This window comes from Oncorhynchus keta, chromosome 35 (genome assembly GCF_023373465.1).
Source record: "Oncorhynchus keta strain PuntledgeMale-10-30-2019 chromosome 35, Oket_V2, whole genome shotgun sequence".
NCBI classification, from domain to species: domain Eukaryota; kingdom Metazoa; phylum Chordata; class Actinopteri; order Salmoniformes; family Salmonidae; genus Oncorhynchus; species Oncorhynchus keta.
In genome coordinates, this window is record NC_068455.1 from 57,523,351 (window position 1) to 57,549,477 (window position 26,127).

Consider the following 26,127-nt stretch of genomic DNA (forward strand, 5'->3'; position numbering starts at 1 on the left):
TTCACTTATAATTCACTGTATCACAATTCCATTGGGTTAGAAGTCTTCATACACTATGCCTTTAAACATCTTGGAAAATTCCAGAAAATTATGTAATGGCTTTAGAAGTTTCTGATTGGCTAATTGACATCATTTGAGTCAATTGGAGGTGTACCTGTGGATGTACTTAAAGGCCTACCTTCAAACTCAGTGCCTCTTTGCTAGACATCATGGGAAAATCAAAAGAAATCAGCCAAGACCTCAGAAAAAAAACATCCACAAGTCTGGTTCATCCTTGGGAGAAATTCCCAAACGCCTGAAGGTACCACGTTTATCTGTACAAACAATAGTACGCAAGTATAAACACCATGGGACCACTCAGCCGTCATGCCATTCATGAAGGAGACACATTCTGTCTCGTTGAGATGAACGTACTTTGTTGCGAAAAGTGCAAATCAATCCCAGAACAACAGCAAAGGACCTTGTGAAGATGCTGGAGGAAACGGGTACAAAAGTATCTATATCCACAGTAAAACGAGTCCTAAATCGACTTAATCTGAAAGGCCGCTCAGCAAGGAAGAAGCCACTGCTCCAAAACCACCATAACAAAGCCAGACTACGGTTTGCAACTGGACATGGGGTCTGATGAAACAAAAATGCAACTATTTGGCCATAATGACCATCGTTATGTTTGGAGGAAAAAGGGGGATGCTTGCAAGCCAAAGAACACCATCCCAACCGTGAAGCACGTGGGTGGCAGCATCATGTTGCGGGGGTGCTTTGCTGCAGGAGGGACTGGTGCGCTTCACAAAATCGATGGCATCGTGAGGTAGGAAAAGTATGTGGGTATATTGAAGCAACATCTCAAGACATCAGTCAGGAAGTTAATGCTTGGTCGCAAATGGGTCTTCCAAATGGACAATTTCCAAAGTTGTGGCAAAATGGCTTAAGGACAACAACAACTCAGTTACACCAGCTCTGTCAGGAGTAATGGGCCAAAGTTCCCCCAACTTATTGTGGGAAGCTTGTGGAAGGCTACCTAAAACATTTGACCCAAGTTAAACAATTTAAAGGCAATGCTACCAAATACTAATTGAGTGACCCACTGGGAATGTGATGAAAGAAAAAAAAGCTGAAATAAATCCTTCTCTCTACTATTATTCTGACATTTCACATTGTTAAAGTGATCCTAACTGACCTAAGCCAGGGAAATCTTACTATGATTAAATGTCAGGATTTGTGAAAAACTGAGTTTAAATGTATTTGGCTAAGGTGTATGTAAACGTTTTGATGTTTTAGATGGGCATTCCTAAAATTACATTTCAAGGCGACAGTATAGGCCATACCTCAGTAAGCACGGTGTCACGGTTGTCATATGGAGGAGACCAAGGCGCAGCGTGGTAAGCGTACATATTTATTTTAATGGAAGATCGAACACTGAACAAAACTAATACAAAACAACAAAACGATTTTAATGTTTTTGAAGTGAATGTTTGACAATCAGATGTTAACATCATGACAGGTTGTGTTTATGCCACATTAAAAGGTAATGAATGCATGATTAAAGTGAAATGACAAATCTTTACTAGGCCTAGGCTACTAGGCACACAGAGATCATATATGAACTGAATAGGGATTGTGTAGGCCTATGTTAATTATATGATTAAACCACAGGAGGTTGGTGGAACCTTAATTTGGGAGGGTGGGCTTGTGGTAAAGGATGGAGCGGAATCAGTGGACGAAAATTGGAAATTGGGTAGAAAAAGGGTGGTACATTTTTTTTAAAAATACATTAAAAAACAAAACATGATTTACATGTGTTTAATGCCATTCCTGCTCCGTTCCAACCATTATTATGAGGCTCTGGCTGGGTCACTCCTGCATTGTCTTGGCTGTGTGCTTAGGATCGTTGTCCTGTTGGAAGGTGAACGTTCACCCCAGTCTGAGGAGGTGAGCGCTCTGGAGGTTTTCATCAAGGATCTCTGTACTTTGCTTTGTTCGTCTTTGTCTCGATCCTGACTAGTCTTCCAGTCCCTGCCCCTGAAAAACATCCCCTCAGCAGCTTCCACTGGACATCTTGGCTATACAAAAAAATGTGTGCTCGAACTTGGGTGTCCCGTAAGGTAAGAAATATACTTTCACTCCTGTTTTCAGAGCTGATCTGATTGGTCAAAAGACCAATTAGTGGAAAAAAGATCAGAATTGGTCTGCCTGTGACCCCTTATCACTAGACTAGAATCTCAGGCGCTCTCCTCATGGTATAGCCAATATGGATTTCTGGGAAGGTAGGCTGATTATACCTGCAGAAAGATCCTCCCCCCCTCCTTCTCACTTTCCCAAGCACCATAAAAGGTCCAAAGATTAAACCACCTCAGCATGTAACAAAAACAGTAGATGAGCAGGGTTTGCTGTCCAGTCTTACCACCACCACCACCACCACGACCGCGCACCAGCCCGACCTACATGCATAGGGTAGAATTTTGAATTTGGGAATTTTTATCTCAAATGTTTCATTCTTTATCATTTTGTCTGATGTAAGGACATAGCCATTGCTGTAGTTTTCATTATGATGTAGATTATATCTCTCTACTGAAGTCATTTTCATAGCTTCAACAACGGCCTCTGGCATTGGTCTTAGATCTGCGTTTCGATTTTGTGTAGATATGTCATACCATTGTGTTGTATATTCATAGCTTGCTAGTGGACTTTCAGTTTTTAATTAGGTTGTGCCATTTTGTAAAATTCAACATGAGGATACATAGTAATATCCTCAGTGGCCTCTTTGCCTCTATTGTTAAATGGAATATTTTGTAAGGAGTCTACCTTGTCCATACAGGACTGAGGATGGAAACTTTCAAGATGAAGAGCATTCTGAAGGTGTCTAGTAAGTATTGTTCCCTATTAACAGTATTATATTATAATATTGGATATATTAGATATGTTATACATTATTGTCTTATATATATACACAAAGCCTTTCGAAAGTACTCAGACTTTTTCCACATTTTGTTAGGTTATAGCCTTATTCTAAAATTGATTAAATTGTTTTTCCCCTCATCAATCTACACACAATATCCTGTAATGACAAAGCAAAAACAGGTTTTTAGACTTTTTCTGCTAATTATATATCACATTTACACACGTATTCAGACCCTTTACTCAGTACTTTGTTGAAGCACCTTTTGCAGCGATTACAGCCTTAAGTCTTTTTGGGTATAACGCTACAAGCTTGGCACACCTGTATTTGGGGAGTTTTTCCCATTCTTCTCTGCAGATCCTCTCAAGCTCCGTCAGGTTGGAGATTTGCTGGACAGCTATTTTCAGGTCTCTCCAGAGATGTTCGATCAGGTTTAAGTCCAGGCTCTGGCTGGGCCACTCCTGCATTGTCTTGGCTGTGTGCTTAGGGTCGTTGTCCTGTTGGAAGGTGAACGTTCGCCCCAGTCTGAGGAGGTGAGCGCTCTGGAGGTTTTCTTCAAGGATCTCTCTGTACTTTGCTTTGTTCATCTTTGTCTCGATCCTGACTAGTCTTCCAGTCCCTGCCCCTGAAAAACATCCCCACAGCATGATGCTCCCACCACCATGCTTCACTGTAGGGATGGTGCCAGGTTTCGTAAAGATGTGAATCTCAGCATTCAGGCCAAAGAGTTTAATATTGGTTTCATCAGGTCAGAGAATCTTGTTTGTCATCGTCTGAGAGTCTTTGGGTGCCTTTTGGCAAACTCCAAACACGCTGTCATGTGCCTTTTTACTGAGTGGCTTCCGTCTGGCAACTCTACCTTAAAGACCTTATTGGTGGTGTGCTTCAGAGATGGCCGGCCTTCTGGAAGGTTCTCCCATATCCACAGAGGACCAGCGGGTACTTGGTCACCTCCCTGACCAAGGCCCTTCTCCCCCAATTGCTCAGTTTGGCTGGGGGGGGGGGCAGCTCTAGGAAGAGTCTTGGTGGTTACAAACTTCTTCCATTTAAGAGGGATGGAGGTCCCTGTGTTCTTGGGGACTGTCAATGCTGCAGAAATATTTTGGTACCCTTCCCCAGATCTGTACCTAGACACAATCCTGAGTCCTTCAACCTCATGGCTTGGTTTTTGATCTGACATGCACTGTCAACTGTGGGACCTTATATAGACAGCTGTGTGCCTTTCCAAATCATGTCCAATCAATTGAATTTACCACAAGTGGACTCCAATGAAGTTGTAGATACATCTCAAGGATGGTCAATGGAAACAGGATGCACTTGAACTCAATTTCGGGTCTTATAGCAAAGGATCTGAATATTTCTATAAATTAGCAAAAAAAAATGTTGTTGACTTTTTAAATTTATTCAATTTTAGATTAAGGTTGTAATGTAATAAAATGTGGAAAAAGTCAAGGGGTCTGAATACTTTCCCGAAAGCACTGTATATATGTGATCATATACAAATGTAAGCAAGGTTTGAAATTATTAGGTTTTAGTAAAAAAAAAAATCATCCCCCAGCTGATTCTATACTGAACAAAAATAGAAACGTAACATGCAACAGTTTCAAAGATTTTACTGAGCTACAGTATAAGGAAATCGGTCAATTAAAATAAATAAATTAAGCCTAAATCTATGGATTTCACATGACTGGGATTACAGATATGCATCTGTTGGTCCCAGACACCTTAAAAAAAGGTAGGGGCGTGGATCAGATAACCAGTCAGTATCTGGTGTGACCACCATTTGCCTCATGCATCACGACATCTTCACATAAGAGGCGACTTTGGGATACTGGCCTTCTAGGCAGAGTTGCAAAGAAAATGACGTATCTCAGACTGGCCAATAAAAAGATAAGATTAAGATGGGCAAAAGAACACAGACACTGGACAGAGGAACTCTGCCTAGAAGGCCAGCATCCCGGAGTCGCCTCTTCATTGTTGACGCTGAGACTGGTGTTTTGCGGATATTACTTAAGGAAGCTGCCAGTTGAGGACTTGTGAGACGTCTGTTTCTCAAACTAGACACTCTAATGTACTTGTCCTCTTGCTCAGTTGTGCACCGTGGCCTCCCATTCCTCTTTCTATTCTGGTTAGGGCCAGCTTGCGCTGTTCTGTGAAGGGAGTAGTACACAGCGTTGTATGAGATCTTCAGTTTCTTGGCAATCTCTCGCATGGAATAGCCTTCATTTCTCAGAACAAGAATAGACTGACGAGTTTCAGAAGAAAGTTATTTGTTTCTGGCCATTTTGGCCTGTAATCGAACACACAAATGCTGATACTCCAGATACTAAACTAGTCTAAAGAAGGCCAGTTTTATTGCTTCTTTAATCAGGACAACAGTTTTCAGCTGTGCTAACATAATTGCAAAAGGGTTTTCTAATGGTCAATTAGCCTTTTAAAATGATAAACTTGGATTAGCTAACACAACGTGCCATTGGAACACAGGAGTGTTGGTTGCTGATAATGGGCCTCTGTACGCCTATGTAGATATTCCATAACAAATCTGCCGTTTCCAGCTACAATAGTCATTTACAACATTAACAATGTCTACACTTTATTTCTGATCAATTTGGTGTTATTTTAATGGACAAAAAAATGTGCTTTTTTTTCAAAAACAAGGACATTTCTAAGTGACCCCAAACTTTTGAACAGTGGTGTATGCAACCTTTGTTTAGAACTAGAGTATTTAGAATCGCATGCCATTATATTAAATGTGACTACATGGATAATTATCTATTGTTCTAATATGAATAATGAATTTATTCCAAAATGGTATTAAATCTTTATCTAATCACAATCGTCCAATAGTTAGGCAATCATCAAATACAAGCATCGAACAATGAATCTATCTACTGTATCTGTTCATAGGACTTGGCCGCTTCGTAATAATTAACAATGAACAATAGAGCAAATAGTTACTATTTTATAATTGTTTATCTTTTGAATGTCCAATGCAGACGTTTTTTTTTATTCTCAATATCAAAATATTTCTGGTAACAATTACTGTGATTGTTTTCCATTAAAATGGTCCAACAAAATGTTTCAAAATGTTTTCTTTCCAACGGGTACACACAAGTTGAATCAACGTTTTTTCCATGTCATTTCACGAAATTACATTGATCCAACATGAAATAGACATTGAATGGACTTCCATGTTCAGTGGGTTAACAAAGAGCAATTTCTCAAGCAAGAATTTTGACAGGACTGTTTGGAAGGGGTCTGTGGGAAGGGGAAAACTGAAAACTAGCTCTCTTTCTTATTGGTCTATTAACTAATTTATGGCCTGGTGATGTCACCAGCAGGCCAAAACTCCATCCCACCACAACAAGCTGAAATTTCAGGCGGTCTTTTCAAACAGCTCTTACACTAAAAGGGAATTATCACAATCTTCCCAATTTCACAGTATTATTCCAACTTCATAGTGTGGAAATATATATAAATCACAGGAAATCAAATTTTTGACTGCACTGGGCCTTTAAGCAATAACTCATTTGATTTAATTAAATCTGACGTAAAGTTAAATGTATACGCTTAGTTAAATCTGACTCTAAAATGTATGTGCGTCCCCCACCCCTCATCCACTGTAATCTAATTTTATCACTATTTCACCTCCAGAGCTTAACTCCCAGCTGAAGTTGGAGAGCTCTACACAGAGTCAATCCATTGGGGCGGTGCGCTGGAACCTTCCTGAAGAGGACCTCCAGGCCCACAGCTCAGCCCCTACCAGCCCCCGCAAGAGCAGTGCCCCCTCCACACATCGCTCATCGGTAGGCTACACACATGCACACACACACACCTCCATCCACTCACAGCATCACGTCAGCATCCAGTCCATCCCAAACTCTTCCTGTTAAATTGTCTACTCTTCTACCTGTATATGTTCCTTTGTACTGTTTTTCTACCTTTACCTGCCTACCCGTTGCAATTTCCTGTATCACCAAATGAGGAGAGTGACAAACCACACACCAGTCAGAGTTATACTTAAACTTCATCTTTAATAATATGAGCTTCACAATAGCCCTTTGACTCTCAGATCAATTCAGTGTCTATAATTAATTCTGAGAGTCCCTGCATAAGAATACAAATATATTTTATAGCTAAGATACACCCCTCTCAACTTACATGACGAACCACAGATCTTAGGAACTGTTCACAAAGGGACTTTTACTTGAGAGAGGAATATCCCATAGCCAGATAGCATTAGCTATAAATTATCATTCAGTTTGGTCTCGAAGACGAGGTTCTAATCTCGTTCCCGGTACTTCATAGTACAAGAACACCAACTCATCCAATGGCATATATCAATTGTCAACTCTAGGTACTCCCATCTCAAGTACACCCCACTCCTGGACAAGCTCACTGAGGGGAGTGAGCCTCTAGGTCATATACTATGAAAGACAAGTGCAACATCAGAGGGGTCATACAATGGTTCCAGACACCGCCATACTCCTCCCCCCAATGGGAAAAGGAGGGAGTGACTGGCGTACAGACATTGTGGAGACAATTAATTGGTTCCCCATTAATCACACCATCCCTTCACATGGTTTAAGAATAGGTAAAGACACATTCACATAAGAAGACAATGTTCCATTCTGTCCTCCTCCCCTTCTGATATTCTGCATATCACCAGATGGTTTGACAGATACATTCACATATGAAGACAAGCCTGACCTCTCCGGGCCCCAAGTGACTGAGCCCTAGCTGAGAAGGGATAAGTGCAACTGCCAACCCTTATAGTCCAAAAGGAAACATTCTAATGACAAGTATTTACATAAGCATATTATGTAAATAAAACATCTTGTTTATGTTACCCAACTAATTCTGATTCATCCACCACACTGTTCATACTGTATGTGTGTGCGTGTGTCCTTTGTAGCAACACCCTCATCAGAATGGCATGAAGAACCTGCGCAGTCTGCAGGAATGTGTCCGCTTCATCAACCATTGGAAGGAGCAGGTGGCCCAAGTCTGCAAGGTACAGTAGGACCCTGAAAGGGAGAGAGAGGGAGGGGAGGGGGGAGATATATATCTATAGAAAGAACAAGGGAGGAGGGAACAAAATCAGTAACTGAGAAAGTTCAGATATATACACATGTACAATGTTAGTATGATAGTATTAGTGAGTGTTATTTTGTCCTTTATTTGTATTAATGCAAAATGTGAGGTGAAGGAAAAATAGTAGGCCCGGCTTAGAGGGGCTTCTGTCAGTCACTAGGAAACTTTGAGGAGGGGGGTCGGCGAGGGCCTCCCAGATAGCATATGATATGAAAACGTGTTGAAATGCAAGGGGGGGCAGATGGGGTTGGAGATATGGCGGGGAGTGCTGACCTGGCTTCTGGCCTCCCAGGCAGTAACAGGGTTACGTAAACAAAAAACACTCTCAACCATCCCATTTTGAATTGATTTGATCCCATTTTGAATTGATTTGATCTAGTAATTTACTTGATGCCTAGTTGTTTTCGCCTTTTTGCAGTAATTTCTACAACATTGCTTTGACATTAAGAGGATTGAGATGAGATAGCTATACACACTATTGAGAACGTACAGTATGGTATTGACCTGGTTGCTGTGTTGTCTTGTTGCAGAGTGGCAGTGATGCGGGGAAGGGCACCAGTAAAGGAGAGACCCCGGTGGAACTGAAAACAGAACGCAGTCTGGAAGAGAGCAGGAAACTCATTGTGCTGTGGGCCAATGAGCTCAACAGCGTCGACAAGGCGAGAAAAAAACGAATACTGACTTTTTTTGTGTGTACTCTATCAAATGTTCGCTTGAAGTATCATAACTATCAATTAATCAAATGTATTTATAAAGCCCTTGTGACATCAGCGGATGTCACAAAGTGCTGTAAGGCAACCCAGCCTAAAACCCCAAACAGCAAGCAATGCAGATGTAGAAGCACGGTGGCTATGACAAACTCCCTAGAAAGGCAGGAACCTAGGAAGAAACCTAAAGATGAACCAGGCTCTGAGGGCTGGCCAGTCATCTTCTGGCTGTGCCGGGTGGAGATAGTGCATGGCCAAACGTTCATAGCTCACGAGCAGGGTCATTCAGAGGTCGAGACAGCAGAGAGAGAGAATGTCATAAACACCAGGCCCGGGACAAGGTAGCATGTCCAGTGAACAGGTCAGGGTTCCATAGTCGCAGGCAGAACAGTTGAAATTGGAGTAGCAGCACAACCAGGTGGACTGGAGGCAGCCAGGAGTCATCAGGCCAGGTAGTCCTTAGGCATGGTCCTAGGGCTCAGATCCTCCGGAAGGGGATGGAGAGCGAGGGAGAGAGAGAGAATAAGAGGGAGCATGCTTAAATTCAGACAGCATTTATTCATAAATAAATGACGTTGAATGTGACTGAAAACCTTCAACTGTATTCCTCTGTGTCTCCTCAGCTGGCGAAGGCTAGGCCCTGGGTGCAGGAGAGATGTGAGGAGGAAGAGGAAGAAGAAAACAAGGATGGCGAGAAGGACCCCGATGAGGAAGTGCAGCAGAGGATCATGGAGTGGGCCAAGGAGCTGCAGAGCGCCTCAGAGGTGAGAGGTCAGGGGTAACGGGGTCAAGGTCAAGGATACAAATGTATATGAGAAACAAAGGGACACTACCGAGGATGGAAATGGGGGAAAAACTGTGTTCCAAACAGATAGCAATTTGTATAACCTAGCATTCAAACAGCATTGGTTAACTGCTATCTGCAGATTTGCTACCAAATAGATACCATTTAGCATAAGGGCTAAAAAGTGTGAAAGGACTGATAGAGATGACTTGGTATTAACGTCTGTCTGGCTATGTGTCTGTCTACACAGCGTTGTGGGGTGCAGAGCAATGAGCTAGGCAATGTTCTGCGTCTGCTGGGTCTGAGGAAGAAGAGACTGGTCAACCTCCTGCCCTTACTGGAGTTCATTACTTGGTCACTGCTCAAGGAGGACTGCAAGGTGAGACGACACACACACACACACACACACACACACACACACACAAAAACACACAAGCAAACACAAAAACATACACACCTCCCAAAAAATGAAGGAAAAAAGCTGTAAAAGTGGTCAACACTAAGTTAGAGAAGTAGTTTATTAGAGCTCTTCTCATAAAACATAACTCAGAATGTTATGTACAACTTCTTATTTTCTGAAGTCGTACACTTGCCAGAATCCATTGAAATTAGCAATATTTCCTCTTAAACGTAGATTGAGAATCAGCTATACAGTTATATTGTCTACATAATCAAATATACATGCAGTGCCTTTAGACTCGAGGCACACCTGATTTGGGGAGTTTCTCCCATTCTTCTCTGCAGATCCTCTCAGGCTTTGTCAGCTCGCTACACAGCAATTTTCAGGTCTCTCCAGAGTTGCTCGATCGGGCTCAAGTCCGGGCTCTGGCTGTGCCACTCAAGGAAATTCAGAAACTTGTCCTGAAGCCACTCCTGCATTGTCTTAGCTGTGTGCTTAGGGTTGTTGTCCTGTTGGAAGGTGAACCTTCGCCCCAGTCTGAAGTCCTGAGCGCTCTGGAGCAGGTTTTCATCAAGGATCTCTCTGTACTTTACTCCGTTCATCTTTCCCTCGATCCTGATTAGTCTTCAAGTCCCTGCAAACTGAAAACATCCCCACAACATGATGCTGCCACCACCATGCTTCACCATAGAGATGGTGCCCGGTTTCCTCCAGAAGTGGCACTTGGCATTCAGGCCACAGAGTGCAATCTTGGTTTCATCAGACCAAAGAATCTTGTTTCTCATGGTCTGAGTCCTTTTGGTGCCTTTTGGCAAACGACAATCGGGCTGTCATGTTCATTTTACTGAAGAGTGGCTTCTGTCTGGCCACTCTACCATAAAAGGCCTGATTGGTGGAGTGAGATGGTTGTCCTTCTGGAAGGTTCTCCCATCTCTACAGAGGAACTCTGGAGCTCTGTCAGAGTGACCACCGGGTTCTTGGTCACATCCCTGACCAAGGCCCTTCTTGCCTGATTGCTCACTTTGGCCGGGCAGCCATGTCTAGGAAGAGTCTTTGTGGTTTCAAATTTCTTCCATTTAAGAATGATGGAGGCCACTGTGTTCTTTGGGACCTTTAATGCTGCAGAAATGTTTTGGTACCCTTCCCCAGATCTGTGCCTCGACACAATCCTGTCTCAGAGCTCTACGGACAATTCCTTCGACCTCATGGCTTGGTTTTTGCTCTGACATGCACTGTCAACTGTGGGTATTATATAGACACTCATGTGCCTTTCCAAATCATGTCCAAATAATAAAGTTTACCACAGGTAAAGTTGTAGAAACATCTGAAGGATGTTCAATGAAACTCAGCAAAAAAGAAACATCCACTCACTGTCAACTGCGTAAATTTGCAGCAAACTTAACATATGTAAATATTTGTATTAACATAAGATTTAACAACTGAGACATAAACTGAACAAGTTCCACAGACATGTGACTAACAGAAATGGAATAATGTGTCCCTGAACAAAGGGGGAGTCAAAATCAAAAGTTTACAGTCAGTATCTGGTGTGGCCACCAGCTGCATTAAGTACAGCAGTGCATCTCCTCCTCATGGACTGCACCAGATTTGCATGTTCTTGCTGTGAGATGTTACCTCACTCTTCCACCAAGGCACATGCAAATTCCCAGACATTTCTGGGGAATGGCCCTAGCGCTCACCCTCCGATCCAACAGGTCCCAGACGTGCTCATTGGGATTGAGGTCCAGGCTCTTCGCTGGCCAGGGCAGAACACTGACATTCCTGTCTTGCAGGAACTCACGCACAAAACAAACAGTATGGCTGATGGCATTGTCATGCTGGAGGGTCATGTCAGGGTGAGCCTGCGGGAAGGGTACCACATGAGGGAGGAGGATGTCTTCCCTGCAACTCACAGCGTTGAGATTGCCTGCAATGACAACAAGCTCCATCCGATGATGCTGTGACACACCGCCCCAGACCATGACGGACCCTTCACCTCCAAATCGATCCCGCTCCAGAGTACAGGGTTCGGTGTAACACTCATTCCTTCGACAATAAACGCGAATCCGACCATCACCCCTGGTGAGACAAAACCGCAACTCGTCAGTGAAGAGCACTTTTGCCAGTCCTGCCTGGTCCGGTGGGAACGGTGGGTTCGTGCCCATAGGCAACGTTGTTGCCGGTGATGTCTGGTGAGGACCTAACTGACCTACCGTCTGTAAGCTGTTAGTATCTTAACGACCGTTCCACAGGTGCATGTTCATTAATTGTTTATGGTTCATTGAACAAGCATGGGAAACAGTGTTTAAACCCTTTAAAATGATGATCTGTGAAGTTATTTGGATTTGTATGAATTATCTTTGAAAGACAGTGTCCTGAAAAGGGGCCGTTTCTTTTTTGCTGAGTTTATATAAGCACAAAAAAATAACTCACCTGTTGATATCAATGGTACACCATTAGAGATCAAGTTATTCTGTACCTTAGCTTTGAAATGTTTTGATAATTTGATATCCTTGCTCGCTGTGTATAATACTGGAGCTGCCACCTTGCCATGGTGGGGTAGATTGCACATTTTTGTGATGTGTCCCTGTGGGCTGTAACAACAGCAACCGAATTTAGGCTCTTGCAGGTTTAACAATCCAGCCGTGCCAATAATCACAGTAATGCTTACCCTCTTGCTTATTATTGCTTTATTTGACAGCCGGAGGAAGCACACAGTACCTTTAGGAATTTAAGTTAATTTTTTTTTACATTCATAGGCTGTCTGTTGATAAAGCCTGAAATCTGTTACAAATGGAGATACTGAGGAGCTGAACATGCACTACGGAAAAACAAATGCTAAGAGAAAGGGATAAGGGCGTAAAATAGAGAAAGAGTGGTGGTTAGAGAGGAAGAGACAGCGAGAACTAAGACAGAAAAAGACAAGTATATATGCTTAGGGAGGTAAAAATAAGAACCTTAGATAGATGGAGAGAATGTAGGAGAGCGAGGGGGAGCAAATACATTGGTGTCAGTGCAGCCACTTCCTGTGATCAGAGAGAGAGAGAGAGGGAGAGAGAGAGCCCTCTAGAGCTAGCGCCCATCATTCAGCCCAGGACCAAAAGAGAGGGATCATCACCCGTGTCCTTGCAGAGAAATAGAGAAAAGAGGATGACCATTATATGGAGGACAGGTGTCATGCTGATGCTGATGTTTTTTTCTTCTGCAGGTAAGTGCCAACCTAGATGTATTACGATAGTCACTAAATAGCCATGGTAGACTGCACAGAAGTGGCGATACCATCAAAACTGTTCAGCAAGTATATGAGCTGTTGGTTCTGAATTTATGTCTGAGGGCTAAGGTTAGGAAAATGATACATTAAAGTTGTTTGTTTGGTTAGAAATTGACATTAATGCTTTCTAGTGTGGCTAGATAGTACGTTTCCTGTGCTACTGTGTATATGCTCTGTCCAAAGCCTTTCGATGGCGTTCCTCTCCCACCCTCACCGCCTTCACCTCCTTACCCACCCAGAGGTGCTCTATCCTGAGTACGGAGAGTGTCATCCCCCTGGTCAGGAGAGAGGCAGGCTCCAGGAGATTTAGTGCTCTGTACCCTACCTATATGTTCATGTTTGTGATTGAGCGGCTACCTTTCTACGCATCTATTTTTAGAGTCTGCGAAGAACATGAAAGCTTAGACGTGGCCTTGTTCGTTTCCGCATTACCAGAATGGCAAAGTCACAGACATACACATATTGCGAAAGAGTAGCACCTGTTGGTGTTTGATAACTGAAAACTAGAGTGATTATTCCGAGACAATGTTGCTGCTGAATAAAGAGGGTGACTCAATAGTGAATTTGAAATAAAGTCATTGATGCAAAATCAAAACTCCAAAAAGTGAATCTTTCCAATAAAGTAATCCTAACATACCATACATTCACGTGTGCAGGTCAATATCCTCAATTAGGGTGTGTGTGTGTGTGTGTGTGTGTGTGTGTGTGTGTGTGTCTGTCTGCATGCGTGCACCTGTACAGATGTAGGATCTTAATTGATCACTATTTTGTTGCTGAGAATTTCCCTGCAAAGAAGGAAAATCAAACTTGTAGTGTATTTGAGTTTTAAATAAGTGGGAAATAAACAGACTTGATTTGCCTGAACGAAAAATTAATCAACCCCTAAAAATGTTTTATATTTATTATAACCCACATAATAATTCACATTTCCTGTTGCTGCTGGATTAATTTATTGCTGTAGCAAACTGTCTCTGATTAAGATCCTACATCTTGTAGAAATGTAGATGATCACCAGCTTGCCCCAGCTAAATGGTCTCAGGCATTTCCCCCACACCTTTCTTACACTAATAAGTGCTAGAAATTACCCAAGCAACAGCTTCTCTAGAAACCACTGAACTACATAGTGTGGAGGCAAACCACAGAAAGATTGAGAGAGATATAGCGCTCCCCCTTTTTAGTGACAGGGAGACTGTTATCTATATTTCCGATTACATGCAAACTTTCTCTAACATTAGTGTACTGTAGTAAAATGTCTGCAATTTCCACCTATGTAAATATAGGTACAGCTCTGTGCTCAGTACTACCCCATTCTCCTTTCTAGTTAAGTATCCATTCACCTTTTTACAGTTTTTCTCAATCGAGTACAAGCATTTTTTTTTTGTAACAATGTTGATTTTCAAAAACAGGGTCCACAAGACACACAATTCTGTGGCATTTTGCAAAACAGTAAATATGTTTTCAAAATGTAGTTGTCTTCTCAAAACATAAATACATTCATCAGAACTATATTATACCATGCAAATTTCAAATACATCCATCAAAAGAACAGTACTGCCTGCAAAAGATTAATCCAACCTCATACACTTATACTGTATCTTAAGTCCAAGCACACAAACAGAAAGTTAAAAAATTCCAGTTGATCAAAACATTTTCTTTGCCGTCACTAAATCATGATGATCAAAATTGGAAGAACAACTATCCAACGGTGCAGAATTATGGGCAATTATTCAGTTTTTTAATGCAAATTTCACCCAAAAATGTCATACACATCAAATATTCCTGATGAAAGAAGCACATTCATTCATCGGTATTATCATAATCTAATTCCATCTATTCCACAATGGCTGGTTTGCTTATAGTCAGAAGTTAACATACACTTAGGTTGAAGTCATTAAAAGTCGTTCTTCAACCACTGCACAAATGTCTTGTTAACAAACTATAGTTTTCGCAAGTCGGTTAGGACATCTACTTTGTGCATGACAAGTCATTTTTCCAACAATTGTTTACAGACAGCTTATTTCACTTATAATTCACTGTATCACAATTCCAGTGGGTCAGAAGTGTACATACACTAAGTTGACTGTGCCTTTAAACAGCTTAGAAAATTCCAGAAAATTATGTCATGGCTTTAGAAGCTTATTATAGGCTAATTGACACAATTTGAGTCAATTGGAGGTGTACCTGTGGATGTATTTCAAGGCCCACCTTCAAACTCAGTGCCTCTTTGCTTGACATCATGGGAAAATCAAAAGAAATCAGCCAAGACATCAGAAAAAAATTGTAGACCTCCACAAGTCTGGTTCATCCTTGGGAGCAATTTCCAAACGCCTGAAGGTACCACGCTTATTACCACGCTTGTAAACATGTCCTATATCGACAAAACCTGAAAGGCCGCTCATCAAAGAACAACACTTTCAAGATATTCAAGCTAAGAGCTGGTCAGCTGGTCTGACATTGAATATGAAGAAGAGCAACTTCTGCCAAACCTCCCTGAAGTTCCTGGGCCATATTGTGTCTTTTGATGGCATTCCTGTGGATCCTGAAAAGACCAAGGCTGTACAAGACTTCCCTGTGCCAACTACACTCAAGGCCCTTCAACGGTTCCATCGGATGGCTGGATGGTACCATCGGTTTGTGTCTTCTCCCAGGTGGCAGAACCCCTCAACGCGTTGAAGTGAAAAGGAGCGAAATTCCGATGGACGGCAGAGTGCCAGACCTCCTTTGAAACCCTGAAATGACACCTCGTCACACCTCCCCTTTTGGGTCATCCCAACTTTGATTGCCCTTTTGTTGTTTACACTGATGCAAGTGATGTACCTCCAGGCTCTGATCAGGCCCTACACCCAAACAAGGGCACTGCGTTCATCCACCTCTGGCCTGCTCGCCTCCCTACCACTGAGGAAGTACAGTTCCCGCTCAGCCCAGTCAAAACTGTTCGCTGCTCTGGCCCCCAATGGTGGAACAAACTCCCCACGACGCCAGGACAGCGGAGTCAATCACCACCTTCCGGAGACACCTGAAACCCCACCTCTTTAAGGAATACCTAGGATAGGATAAAGTAATCCTTCTCACCCCCCTTAAAAGATTTAGATGCACTATTGTAAAGTGACTGTTCCACTGGATGTCATAAGGTGAATGCACCAATTTGTAAGTCGCTCTGGATAAGAGCGTCTGCTAAATGACTTAAATGTAAATGTAATGTAAATGTGAAACAGGATGCACTGGAGCTCAATTTGAAGTCTCATACTTTTTTAATTAGCAAAAAAACGGTTTTCGCTTTGTCATTATGGGTTTGTGTGTGTAGATTAACGTGAGAAAAAATGTATTTAATCCATTTAAAGAATAAGGCTGTAACGTAACAAAATGTGGGAAAAGGGAAGGGGTCTGAATACTTTTCAAATACGCTGTATACCATTTCAGCTCACAGTAATATGGTGGAAATAAAACTAAAGACAATTCTTTACCTACATTCATACACTTTGTCTGTGTTCCTATTGTCAGGGTGGCATTTCTCCGCTGTGGCTGTCAGCGAAGCAGTGCACCTGGAAGGCAGGCACTCCAAGATACATCCCTAACTCAGTGTGGAACTGGATGATCAGTGCATCAGGTAACTATCCGTCTATTTGGACACATGCTTTAATATGAACTATTAATTCATTAAAAAAATAATCACAGAAAAAAAGAATGAATAAAAATATAAATTTAAAGCATTTTCATACATTTTGCCCAAACTTTAAACTTACAACAAAATATTGGTACTACTAGGATAGAAAAGACGAAGAGTGGAAAATGGATGACAGAATGTTATTTAAAATGGTGAAAGTAAAACATGTGTGGCATATTTCAAAAAGTTGTCAACTCTCTCCTCCCTGTAGCCGATGTGACCTTTGACCCCATGACCAACCACCTGTGGCTCCAGCTCTCAGATGACCACCGCAAGGTCCAGGAGGGCATATCTGAGTCCAATCTGCCCTTCAGTCCCCAGCGCTTCGACGCCTGGCCTGGCGTGCTGGGCTGGGAGGGATACGCCTCCGGACGGCACTACTGGGAAGTCGACATAGCCAACAACGGCTACTGGCGGGTCGGCCTGACAACGGCGAGTGCCGAACGCCAGGGCCGCTTCCCCATGAGCCCCCAGACTGGCTACTGGACCCTGTGGCGCAGTATGCACCAGTTCTACGCCTGTACCAAGCCTGAGACACCCCTGCCCCTGGGTCTGGTGGCCCGCCAGATGGGGATCTATCTAGACTACGAGGAAGGACAGATCTCCTTCTACAACGCAGAGACCAAGACCCACATCTATACATTCACAGGCAAGTTCAAGGAGAAGCTGTACCCGGTGTTTGCCCCGCTGGACGGGCGCTCACTCATCACCATCATCTCGCCACACAAGGTCTCTACACTTTGAAGACATCACAGGTCTTTGGTTAAGAGATTCTCCCCAACATAAGCTGACTACAGATCTGGATTTCCTTCACCTTTCAATCACTGGCTTATTTGGACTTGGAAAACCATGTGTGTGGAGTGGACTCTGGTTAATCAATAAGATTCATTGATCAATGAAGTACCAAGAATAAGAGAACCGTTGGAGAAGAGTTTGAGCAGTTGACACTTTGACCCGCAAAGCCTTGGGTTGAGGATGGGTTTGCCCTGTTTCGACAACAGTTGGCTTAGACACTTCTGTATGGATCTTAAGAGCTATGTGGGAAGAAGCAAATAGGCAACTTCATACCCTAAAATAAAACAACTTTGACAAGCTAGATTTAAACAGTACATGTCTGACCCCCCCGTTTTAATACATTAAAAAAATAATTGAAATACTGTATATAAATTGCATTATAATACTGAAACAGCTAGCTAAATGGAAGATGGGAAATGTATACTGAGGAAATCTAACTACAATATATCTATATATTGCAGTGTATCTATTTACCTATATACAGTATCTATACCTTTATGTCTTCATATATTTATGCACTTTCATAATATGTAGACAGTCCCTTCAGAAAGTATTCACACCCCTTGACTTTTTCCACATTTTGTTGTGTTATAGCCTGAATTTAAAATGATTACATTTCGATTTGTCACTGGCCAACTCACAAGACAACACAATGTCAAAATGGAATAAAATGGAATAATGAAACGCTTGAGTCAACATGTATTCAACCCCTTTGTTGTGGCATGTCTAAATAAGTTCAGGAGTAAGAATTTGCTTAACAACTCACATAATAAGTTGCATGGACTCTGTGTACAATAATAATGTTTTTTTGAATGACTACCTCATCTCTCTACCCCACACACACAATTATCTGTCAGGTCCCTCAGCCGAGCAGTGAGTTTCAAACAGATTTAACCACAAAGACCAGAGAGGTTTTGCAATGCCTAGCAATGAAGGGCACCTATTGGTAGATGGGTAAAAAAAACAAGCAGACATTGAATCTCCCTTTGATCATGGTGAAGTTATTAATTACACTTTATATGGTGTATCAATACAGCCAGTCACTACAAAGATACAGGCGTCCTTCCTAACTCAGTTGCCAGAGAGGAAGGAAACCGCTCAGGGATTTCACCATGAGGCCAATGATGACTTTAAAACAGTTACAGAGTTGAATTGCTGTGATAGGAGAAAACTGAGGATGGATCAACAACATTGTAGTTTCTTCATAATAGTAACTTAATTGACAGAGTAAAAAGAAGGAAGCCTGTACAGAATAAAAAATATTCCAAAACATGCATTCTCTTTGCAACAAGGCACTAAAGCAATAGTGCAAAGAATGTGGCAAAGCAATTAACTTTTGCACTGAATACAAAGTGTTATGTTTGGGGCAAATCCAATACAACACATTACTGAGTACCACTCTCCATATTTTCAAGCATAGTTGTGGCTGCATCATAGTATGGGTATGCTAGTAATCGTTAAGGACAAAAAGGATTTTAAAAAATCAACAGAAGGGAGCTAAGCACAGGCAAAATCCTAGAGGAAAACCTGGTTCAATCTGCTTTCCACCAGACACTGGGAGATTAATTCACCTTTTAGCAGGACAGTAACCTAAAACACAAGGTCAAATCTTCACTGGAGTTGCTTAGCAAGAAGACAGTGAATGTTCCTGAGTCGTCGAGTTACAGTTTTGACTTCAATCTATTTGAAAATAATCAAATTAGCAGTTAACTGCTTGTAAGAGGGAAAAGTATTTAATTGAATTACATTGACATCATAACCTCATGATTAAGAATCATTCTTCCTAAATGAGGCAGCCTCTTTAACGTGCTAAAACTCTGATTGTGAAAGAAGCACTCATTTCTTGACAGTTCTGCATTTGACAAAAAATAACACTCAGTTTATAATTGTCTGGGGAGCTTATGAAGGCCACATGACATTTTCTACGAGTATCACTCTGCATATGTGAACTCTAAGTGAGAGTTCTGCATAGCGCAAGTGTGGTTGTTAGAATACTGCACACAAACAGCTCTATGATGTTGTAGATGTGCTCCGACACCTACAGTATCCCTGTACAACCCCACCCATAGCAATGATGGTGTGATCACCCACCCATCCAGGCTCAAGTGAAATGACAAACATTGAAAACAACACCGTGGATACCAATAAACAAATGCTGAACAGGAAGAACGCTGAGCATCAGATGTGACAAATGATTGAAAGAGATGATAACATATACAGGAGAGGTCAAAAACCTAATGCTGTTATGCATACAGTAATACAACCCTACAATATCCACAAGAGATATAAGTAGAGTATGTTTATTATTATTCACAGTGAAGTCCTTAGTCGTGGTTTATGATCTTGAATGGGTTTCACACAGATGGACAGATACTGGGGTTATTTGTTACCTGGCATCCAGGCCAACGCCTCTCTCACACACACCCAAGGTCCATAGGCCTCACAGTCCACAGCAAATAGACACTCCCCCCTCGGGTCTGCACAGACCCTACGCTCCGAGTCCAATAACCCTGTTGGCTCATCTTATTCTTTCCCACTCTCCTCTCGTCAGATTGAGTTATCACAAAAAGACATACCTCAATCTACGTTACATCGTTTGCTCTCTCACACAAACGCTCTCTTTTTGCATCCCTCCCTCTCCTCCTTACACCATCTCAGTGTGCTCCTCTATGGCAGCCAGGCTGGCTGGAGGGCAATCAAATGAGCAGTTAACTGCTCGCTGCTGACATAACTCGGAGCTCTCCCTCCACTTCCTGTTTTCCTCCAGGCGCACGGAGAAGAAGTAGCAATGCCCCCAGCACCGCAGCCACCGCTCTGGACACAGCCTGTGGAGTCTACACGATAGGGGGAGAGGATGGTATGTGAGGCAGACAGGGCAGGGACAAGATAGCTGAACGCATAGGATGTCATGTTTGTTTAGGATTGAAAGGTTCATAGGAATCGCTAGAAGAAGAACCAACAGGTCGCAGTCATAAAAACCTGTCGGCTACTCCTATATTCACGATGTACTTTGACATTAAGAGTCAGTAGATCATAACATTGTCAACTGACTCATCTGAAATAGATTGAGTGCATGTGAATCTGTTTGTTTAGGGTGGAGTGGGCCTGTAAAAGTACAGAATGAGTGTTCTCATACATGAAGAGACCTACTCATGAAGAGTCATAAAATGGGTCAGCGATAGTGATAGTGAGTGACAATGGGAAGCATGGTGGTGACTCTGTGGATGTCCGCTTGGCGCTGATGCCGTCGCTCCGCTGGCTCTGTCCCGAGTGCCGTAGCTTTTAGAACGAGGGAATATTAGAAATACAAACAAATTACAAGATGAAATTGTGTTATTATCGGATTTTAACATCTCAACAATGCTTTTTGATTTAGGCACCGTGGTAGCAACTGTACTAAATATTTTTGTTGGGGTTGTAATTATTGATGCATGAAAGCAAGTGAAGTTAATGACAGATAGGGAAGTCATTAAAAGAGTATTAAAGTGTATATACAGGTTGTAGTCTAGGCTGTAGTGTAGTAGGCTATGTAAAAGATACATGGGTAAGTTGTCTGAACACTGAGATGGGCTAGAGCCAATAGAAATGCTTTGACAAGAAGAACCGTGACCAACATTATGGCATCCAATTTATCTCAGTACAGTATTCATCATTAATATCCACACTACAAAAGAAAAAAAAAAATGTTTGGTTGAGGATTTTAATTAGATGCAGTGTCTGCTTAGCCAAACCATTATCATTGTCATGTAATGGTGGAGAAATTACAAGATTATGTTATAATACTTGTTATTGCATCAAACAATTGTTTTATGCAATAGAATAGGGTTCTATTAGTACACGCTTATCTGTGTCTGTGTGACCTGAGAGGAGTCTTTGAGGCTCAACTCTGACAATTGATTTATGAATGGCTTGATAATAAAAACCTAAAAACAGCATTCCATAGCATGAGTTGGTGTTTGTGTATTATGAGGTACCAGGGAGAGATGATGCTGTCTGCTGTGAATAATTTGTTTCTTTCATACAAATTCTAACCTTGTGACCCACTCCATACATCTGTTGTTTAACATGTAGACTATGGGGGTGTATATTTGCTATAACATATATTTGTATTCTACAGATTGATTTTGTGTGTCATGCTGACATTCTCTGGGCTTCTTAGTGAAGTTTCCATTCCACTCATTGGAACGCTGGCCGTCTTTTCCTTGTTCTTACTCATACATAGTCTCAAAAACTTCTGAGCTCTCAAGTGCTTTCAGTGTACACTCCTCCCCTTCCTCTGATTCTAAGGGAATCAATTTAAGAATTAATTATACAATTGGTGGTATAAAATCAGGTTTGTTAAAATCTACCTGTTAGAAGACTGTTGACAATTAAATTGTTCATCAATAATATTGTATTCATTTAAGTCGGCATTAGGAAATTGAAAAGGAATGAAAACAACATTGTCTTTGTCCCCCAAAAAGTTTTATTATGAACTTTGGAACAAGGTGTCTTGTTATTAAGTCAATTATATTTTGTCTTAACAGTAGTAATAAACAATTAATTGTACACAATTCAGAAAACATTTTTTTTTAAACTCAAAACATCTTTCAGGAGGCCCACGCAACTTTTAGTTGAAGTCTGGGCCTCCTCACATGCAGGTGGTAGCTTGGGCCTCCTCATGGAGGTAGTTGGTCTGGGCCTGCTCGCAGAGATAGTTGTAACAGAGGCCCTTGGTCTTGGACCTATTTGACTCCCTGAGGGCGGTGAAGAAGGCAGGCCAGGCAGCAGCACACCTCCCAGGCCCTGTCTAGCTGCACCCCCGATCCGGGTAGGGTGCACCGCCCTCAGGTAACGGAACGCCATCCCCTTGTCCATCAGACAACAAACGCGTTCGCTTGTAGAGGTAGTGGTAGGGCCTGGTAGGAGGGGTTGGGTGTGTCCCCTCGCTTGCGGCGGCTGGAGTGGATGTCGGCACACTCGAGGGAAACTAGAGCTGGCGGCCGTTGGCTAGGCGAAGCTGGAAAGAAGTGATGTAACGCTGGCTGGGGAACTGTTGGGGAGAGGGAACGAGAGTGCTCAAGGCTTATAGGTTACAATTACAGTATAGGTGAAAAGCACAGGAAAAATAAAACTCCTACCGATAACGGTTATCTCTAACAATCACGTGGTTCGTTAAGTCAGATCCGGAGTAGTCAAAACAATGGCTTTGTTTTGGCGGACTACAAAGTACAACCTAAAACCAGCATTATCTCATGATTCTACCGACATTCTAATAATTATTTACTGATAAGAGTCAAGTTCATGCTATGGGGCAAGTACAGTACGTAATCTGATGTTACCTAGGTTTCATTCAAACTTTCAAACGTGGGACACAGTGGACTCTGACACCCTGAAGCGGAAGCCCTGGATGATGAAGGGCGGGTTCTGGATCGAAAACAAGAGAGAGAAACGGGGTATCAAAAATAAGTGCACAATTGATGTAACAATCAGAATGGGGTCAATTCAGTTTTCAATTCAGGCAATTCAGGTGGTGAACTGAAATTCACTTCATGCATTGAAAATTCCCCATTGCTTTCTATATGGACTTCATGATTCCTGAATGGAAAACTGCATTGACTTCAACCACGACAAATGTTTTTTTCCCATCCTTTATAAGTGAATCTAGGTAAATAAATAGGGGGACACCTAGTGGCAGTTTTGTGCTACAGCAGGCACACAGCAGGTTGACTATCAGCAATGTGATTCATTACAACTCAATGCCTCCTGCTCTCCCATTCTCTTCTTCTATGAGGCGGGGCAGACACAAATATATGCACCAGAGTTTTTTTTATAACCATTTGACAAACCCTATTGAACAACTTCGGTTATGAGAAACTATTTTTGAAGCACTGCCGTCTTTTTCATATGTATTAGCCAAAAGTGTCTACTGTCTAGAGCAGGGTTTCCCAAACTGGGTCTTGGGGCTCCACATTTGTTTTTTTTTGCCCGAGCACTTCAGAGCTGATTCAAATAACCAAAGCTTGATTATGAGTTGTTTATTTGAATCAGCTGTGTAGTGCTTAGGCAAACACCAAGACGTACACCCAAGGGGGAGCCCAGGACCTAGTTAGAGAAACCCTGATCTAGAGGTAGGGACTCAGGGTTGATTAGGGGAGAGTGGGGTAAGTTGATCCACCCTTGTTTCTGGGAAACCATACACAAAATGTATAATTTTACTAAATATTTAGGAAGAGGTCATCATTTCATGAAGTCCGTGAAGGAAGAAACCTTGTGGAAAAGTGGTAAGCAAGTTAGGTAAAAATACAATGACAATTACAATTCTAAACCAATGTAGATAATTTCAAAGATGCACTATGCTGAAATCGCTCCACCAATTCCTAGTTACTCAAATTATAATAGTTCCCCTAATAAGCAAGTATAGTGTAGAGAATCATTGTACCATCTAAACCGCTGTGAAATATATTTTCCATAACCCAAAATATTGTATTTTCAGCTGTCTGAAGTTGGTGTACCAAACCGAAAGCATAGAAATAACACCATAGAGGGGCCTCCCGGGTGGCACAGTGGTTAAGGGCGCTGGACTGGGTTCGCACCCAGGCTCTGTCGTAACCGGCTGCGACCGGGAGGTCCGTGAGGTGACGCACAATTGGCCTAGCGTCGTCCGGGTTAGGGAGGGCTTGGTCGGTAGGGATGTCCTTGTCTCATCGCGCAGCAGCGGCTCCTGTGGCGGGACGGGCGCAGTGCGTGCTAACCAAGGTTGCCAGGTGCACAGTGTATCCATTGGTGCGGCTGGCTTCCGGGTTGTATGCGCACTGTGTTAAGAAGCAGTGCGGCTGGTTGGGTTGTGTATCGGAGGACGCATGACTTTCAACCTTCGTCTCTCCCGAGCCCGTACGGGAGTTGTAGCGATGAGACAAGATAGTAGCTACTACAACAATTGGATACCACGAAATTGGGGAGAAAAATAAAAAAAATAACACCATAGAACAGATCCACGTGCTTTTAATGAGAACAGATCTATAACTCACATTTCTATGTAAATTTGGTCAGGGTGCCCAAAAAGTTACATATAGTAGATTGTTCTATAGGTTGGGGTCTATATAAGCTTCAATCTGCGGTCCTAAACATAGAATGAAAGTGCATCCTTGAGGCTGTGTGAGCTAATGGAAAGATGAGCAAATGAAAGTGTTTTCTTACCAGTCGTAATGCAAGGCATTATCACTGGGATTGGTGTTTAAAAAACAGTAAAGTGTTTGTTAGGTGTTAAGCCCGTTTTAAAAGAAGTTTAAATGACAAAATGCCTGTCCCAAATAGTGTTTGGGAAATAAAGATAGATGTGGTTTTAAAAAGGTAGTAGTACTATTTCATTCAGTATATACATTTGTATGTCTTGCGGCTCAATTTACCCCATTCCCGGGAGCAAGCTATGTTTTCAAAACGGCAATGTTTACATGAATTGCGAGTATATCCAGGGATGCACAACATCCTGAAATATATGTAGATATCTTTGTTAGAAAGAATAGTATAATTCCATTAATGGAATGATGTTGAGTGTTAAAAAAAAGGCTCAACTTATCCCACGCTACCCTATGGACTAGGGACTACATTGTGGTAGGAAAGTGTCTCTAGGCTATATTGTTTCTGTACCGTCTAGTGTTTAGTGTCATGGGGATGTTTTTGGATTGTATACCTACCTACCTTCCTCCTCTGGCGGAAGTTGAAGACTGAGGGTACGGTGTGGTCCCTCAGTCTGACCATCTGGCCCCTCAGTCTGACCATCTGGCCCCTCAGTCTGACCATCTGGTCCCTCAGTCTGACCATCTGGTCCCTCAGTCTGACCATCTGGCCCCTCAGTCTGACCATCTGGCCCCTCAGTCTGACCATCTGGCCCCTCAGTCTGACCATCTGGCCCCTCAGTCTGACCATCTGGCCCGTGAGGTCAAACATGTTGTGTGTGGGTGAAGTGTTTGCTGCGGAACAAACGTTAGGTGCTGGGGATCCACTGCTGGTCGGGACTTTGTCAGATGGGGGCAGAACACCACTGGAGCCTTCGCTCTGTGTTCCTAGGAAACCTATGGAGAAGACACAGGGGACAAGGTATAAGTGCCATGGGGTAGGGGTTGGTTTTGGTATAGGGCACAAGTATGCTATGCAATGAGGAAATGAGAGAATAACTGCACATGCTGATTATACACTAAGGGACAGTTTCCCAGACACAGATTAGTCCCAATCAGGACTAAAAAATAGATTTATATGGAGATTCTCCATTGAGAATGTTTTTTAGACTAGGAAAAGGCTTACGCTGTATCCAGGAAACTGGCCCATAATGTTTCTAGTTTTAGGAAATTGTGATGATAAAACACGTCTTTCATCATTGCTCATCCTCCAAACAAAAGAGTGTCATAATTACCGGTGAAAGGATATGCTTTTGCAGGCTATAGTGGAGAACTTCTCGCAACAGGGGAGTTGCAACACATCTTCAAAGAGAGATTGTTTGGAAATGTCCAATTCCATTCATTTGGAATTGATGGTAA

General features: G+C 42.3%; 1 protein-coding gene across 1 annotated transcript; it reads left to right on the forward strand.

Annotated features, from left to right (window-relative positions):
* Positions 1-2,363: 2,363 nt before the first annotated feature.
* si:dkey-219e21.2 (nuclear factor 7, brain) lies at positions 2,364-18,310 on the forward strand. The gene is made up of 9 exons (XM_035753748.2): positions 2,364-2,451; positions 2,816-2,863; positions 6,551-6,702; positions 7,812-7,910; positions 8,521-8,649; positions 9,321-9,461; positions 9,732-9,860; positions 16,654-16,759; positions 17,028-18,310. Exons 2-9 carry the CDS (start codon positions 2,824-2,826, stop codon positions 17,558-17,560), a joined length of 1,329 nt encoding a protein of 442 aa, XP_035609641.1. The 5' UTR covers positions 2,364-2,451; positions 2,816-2,823; the 3' UTR covers positions 17,561-18,310.
* Positions 18,311-26,127: the final 7,817 nt, after the last annotated feature.

Coding starts and splice junctions, on each gene's coding strand:
- si:dkey-219e21.2 (XM_035753748.2), top strand. CDS start 2,824: ATGGAAACTTTCAAGATGAAGAGCATTCTGAAGGTGTCTA. Junction 6,703..7,811: donor CCTCCACACATCGCTCATCG/GTAGGCTACACA, acceptor TGTCCTTTGTAG/CAACACCCTCATCAGAATGG. Junction 9,861..16,653: donor TGCTCAAGGAGGACTGCAAG/GTGAGACGACAC, acceptor TCCTATTGTCAG/GGTGGCATTTCTCCGCTGTG.